At 33.2% G+C, this 2,855-nt stretch overlaps 1 protein-coding gene across 1 annotated transcript; it reads right to left on the bottom strand.

Moving 5' to 3' along the window:
• Positions 1–2,178, bottom strand: LOC121768003 (polygalacturonase-like). Its single transcript, XM_042164340.1, has 9 exons — positions 1,881–2,178; positions 1,680–1,801; positions 1,431–1,611; positions 1,310–1,330; positions 1,030–1,237; positions 857–938; positions 508–616; positions 308–424; positions 1–219 (listed from the first exon to the last, which is right to left on the bottom strand). The coding sequence occupies exons 1-9, from the start codon at positions 2,169–2,171 to the stop codon at positions 1–3; spliced, it is 1,350 nt and encodes a 449-aa protein (XP_042020274.1). The 5' UTR covers positions 2,172–2,178.
• Between the last annotated feature and the right edge of the window lie 677 nt (positions 2,179–2,855).

The raw sequence follows: 2,855 nt of genomic DNA, 5'->3' as shown, positions 1-2,855 counted from the left end.
TTAAGGGCAGTGAGGTGAAACAGTTCCAATGCTCTTCAAATGGACGTTCTTGCATATAGCTTTAGATTTGCCACCATTTGTCCCTCCCAACCTCACATTGTCCACCACTATTTCTTGGCATGGATGGCTCTTACTGCACTTGAAATCGACCGCCACTTCCGTCGCGCTCGTGCCCTTTATGTTTTGGTACAGAACGTTACTGATTTTCACAGCTGATTTCTGAAATTAATTAGTAGTACTATAAGAAATGGTACTTAGCTAGATTGAACTTTGATTTTTTTACTAAAAAAATTTGTCATATTTTCACCTGTTCTTTGCAAGGGTCATCTTGATCACAGTAGTTTTGGTCTATGATTATGGGATTTTTCACATTGTGCATCTGTGCATTCTGAAATTTGATATTGCTTGCACTTCCATATCCTCCCTGTATATATATATATATATGTTTCAACTTAGTATTTTGGTTGATGTGTGTGTGTGTGTGTGTGAGGACAGAGAGATAGAGACCTGCCATGTCTTGATTCTAACACCATTTGTGGTTCCAGAAAAGTTTACTTTGTTCACCACAACATCAGATACATGTGCTTCTGAATTTCCAGCCCCTAAACTTCCAATGCTGAATTCAAAATCAAAAACACAATATTTAAGTCATTGGTTCAATAAATAATACTCTCTCCGTCCGTTGATAAAATATACATTTTGCTATGTTCCTCATTAAGTCACATTCTATTATAAAATTAATAATCTATAAAAGTGCGACAGACATTGTAGAACTAACTTTTTCACCAATTTCGTTTATAAGTTAAACAATTTCATAAAATCCGTGTCTAAGTATAACTAAGGAAGGAGTCCAAACCTGATGCCGTGGCCGGGCCCACAGGAAATATCAGTGGCTTGAACCTTCCTTGATCCACTAACAATGGAGATGCAATCATCCCCTTGCATCATTACACAATTTTGTTAACAAATAATGAAAAATATCACTATATATATATATGTATATTCAATCAAAATTACAACTACATATACCAGTGGCTATGATACAATTAGAAATCATAATATCTTGAGTGTCTGCGACATGAATTCCATCTGTATTAGGACTCTTTTCTGGGGCATTCACCACAATTCTTGAAACCTCAACATCTCTACAATTCTCAATCGATACATGAATTTGCTGTCCATTTTCAATCCTCAAATGCTTCACTACCAAATTTGTGCACTCGTAGAAGGTTAGTGCCTGCATCCAATTTTACAATTTAGATACAAATTATACAATAATCGTATCATATTCAAATAAAAGTATACATACCGTTGGAGCAACCTTGCAAGGCTGAGAAAGAGAAAGAAAAAATTAAGAAATAGAAAATGTCACGCAATCTAATTAAGAAATGAAACTTGTTAAGTGAAATAGAAAGGGAGTTTCACATCACCTTAGACTTGTCAATTTTGCAAGAATTTTTCCACCATATATTGCCATTGCCATTGATAGTTCCACCACCTCCTACCACTAGATTATCAACACCCTGGAAAATAATCCAGTGTCTCCTATCTTTGCTATAATCGGCTCGATTATCCGATGCTATGATTGTTCCCCCTATCTGCACTTTGATTTCTCCATCACCATCTTAGTATATACTAGTACTACATCTTAGTACTAATAAATATGTACCTTGATAGTTATGTTGGATTTGCATGGTCCTGAAAATCTTGATGGTTTCAAGAGAAATTTTTTGTAGTTTGGTACCACAAAAGTGACATCTTCCTTGGATGAACAAGCTGATTTCCATGCACTTTGAAAAGCCTGATAATTAAGTAAAAATTGTAAAATCAATTTGAGATGCATAGACTTAAAGTAATACACTAGCTAGCTACTTAATTACCTTTGTATCATCACTTTTTCCATCACCTTTAGCTCCAAAATCTACTACATTAGCAGTCTTAGCAACTCTTCTTCTGTCTGAATTCCATGGTTGGATTTGAATAGTGAGCTCAGCATGACTAATATACAAGGGATAGCCGCCAAGATCATACCCTAATTCTTGTTGGAATAAATTGTTTGGGAAATCATCATCATCATCATCATCATCATAGTGATGGAGGCTGTTGGTGCAAATTGAGCTTAAACAAACATACACAATCAACAATTTCAAAAGATTATTTGCATTGCACATATCTAACTCTTTTTCTGGAGATACCAAATGAAATGATTAATTTGTTTGTGTAATAACAAAATTTGGATATATAGTGACAAATACATACCTACCTTGTACATGTATACAAGTTTTGGGATTAATTGGGAGATGATGATATCATCATTTTTTACTTGAAGTTTTCGAATGCAAATTAAATGAGACACGTGTGAGATTTTTTTTTTTTTTTAATATTTTCTAAATTTCAACCAAATTCTGAGAATTCATGTTGTTCGTTTTGGTTATGTGGACTTGTACAGCCCAAAATACACATATATATTGACTGTTTTGCAATAATGAAAATTACAATAAAAAAAACTATAGAAGTTGGCATATATTTATTTAGACGAAAGGATATGTAAGTTTAACAGTTTGCTGACTTCTGTATTTATTGCTTTAGCATTTTCTTATGTTAGAAAAGGTAATGTTTATCGGCTGAGGGATTTGGAATAGACAAAAGAGAATGTTATTGCCATTATTAATATTCCAAATACATGGTAATAATAGATTAACACGCATTAACAACAATTGCTTTCCCGAGATTAGAACTTGCGTAACTTATTAAAAAAATGATATTCATGCCATGAATTAATCTAGAGAAGTATATTTGTCACTATAGTTAATAGTATATATTTTGATAATCGAAATATTTTTTTTTCGTGCAAA

The sequence above is a fragment of the Salvia splendens genome, chromosome 15, assembly GCF_004379255.2.
Source record: "Salvia splendens isolate huo1 chromosome 15, SspV2, whole genome shotgun sequence".
Lineage (NCBI taxonomy): Eukaryota > Viridiplantae > Streptophyta > Magnoliopsida > Lamiales > Lamiaceae > Salvia > Salvia splendens.
This window is presented reverse-complemented; position numbering and strand designations above follow the sequence as displayed.

What these genes read in the sequence shown, in the direction of transcription:
- LOC121768003 (XM_042164340.1), bottom strand. Translation starts at nt 2,171, where the DNA reads ATGTGCAATGCAAATAATCTTTTGAAATTGTTGATTGTGTATGTTTGT. An exon ending in CTTGCAAGGTTGCTCCAACG is followed by an intron (nt 1,238 to 1,309) that starts GTATGTATACTT and finishes AATTGGATGCAG; the next exon opens with GCACTAACCTTCTACGAGTG. An exon ending in ATGACCCTTGCAAAGAACAG is followed by an intron (nt 220 to 307) that starts GTGAAAATATGA and finishes AATTAATTTCAG; the next exon opens with AAATCAGCTGTGAAAATCAG.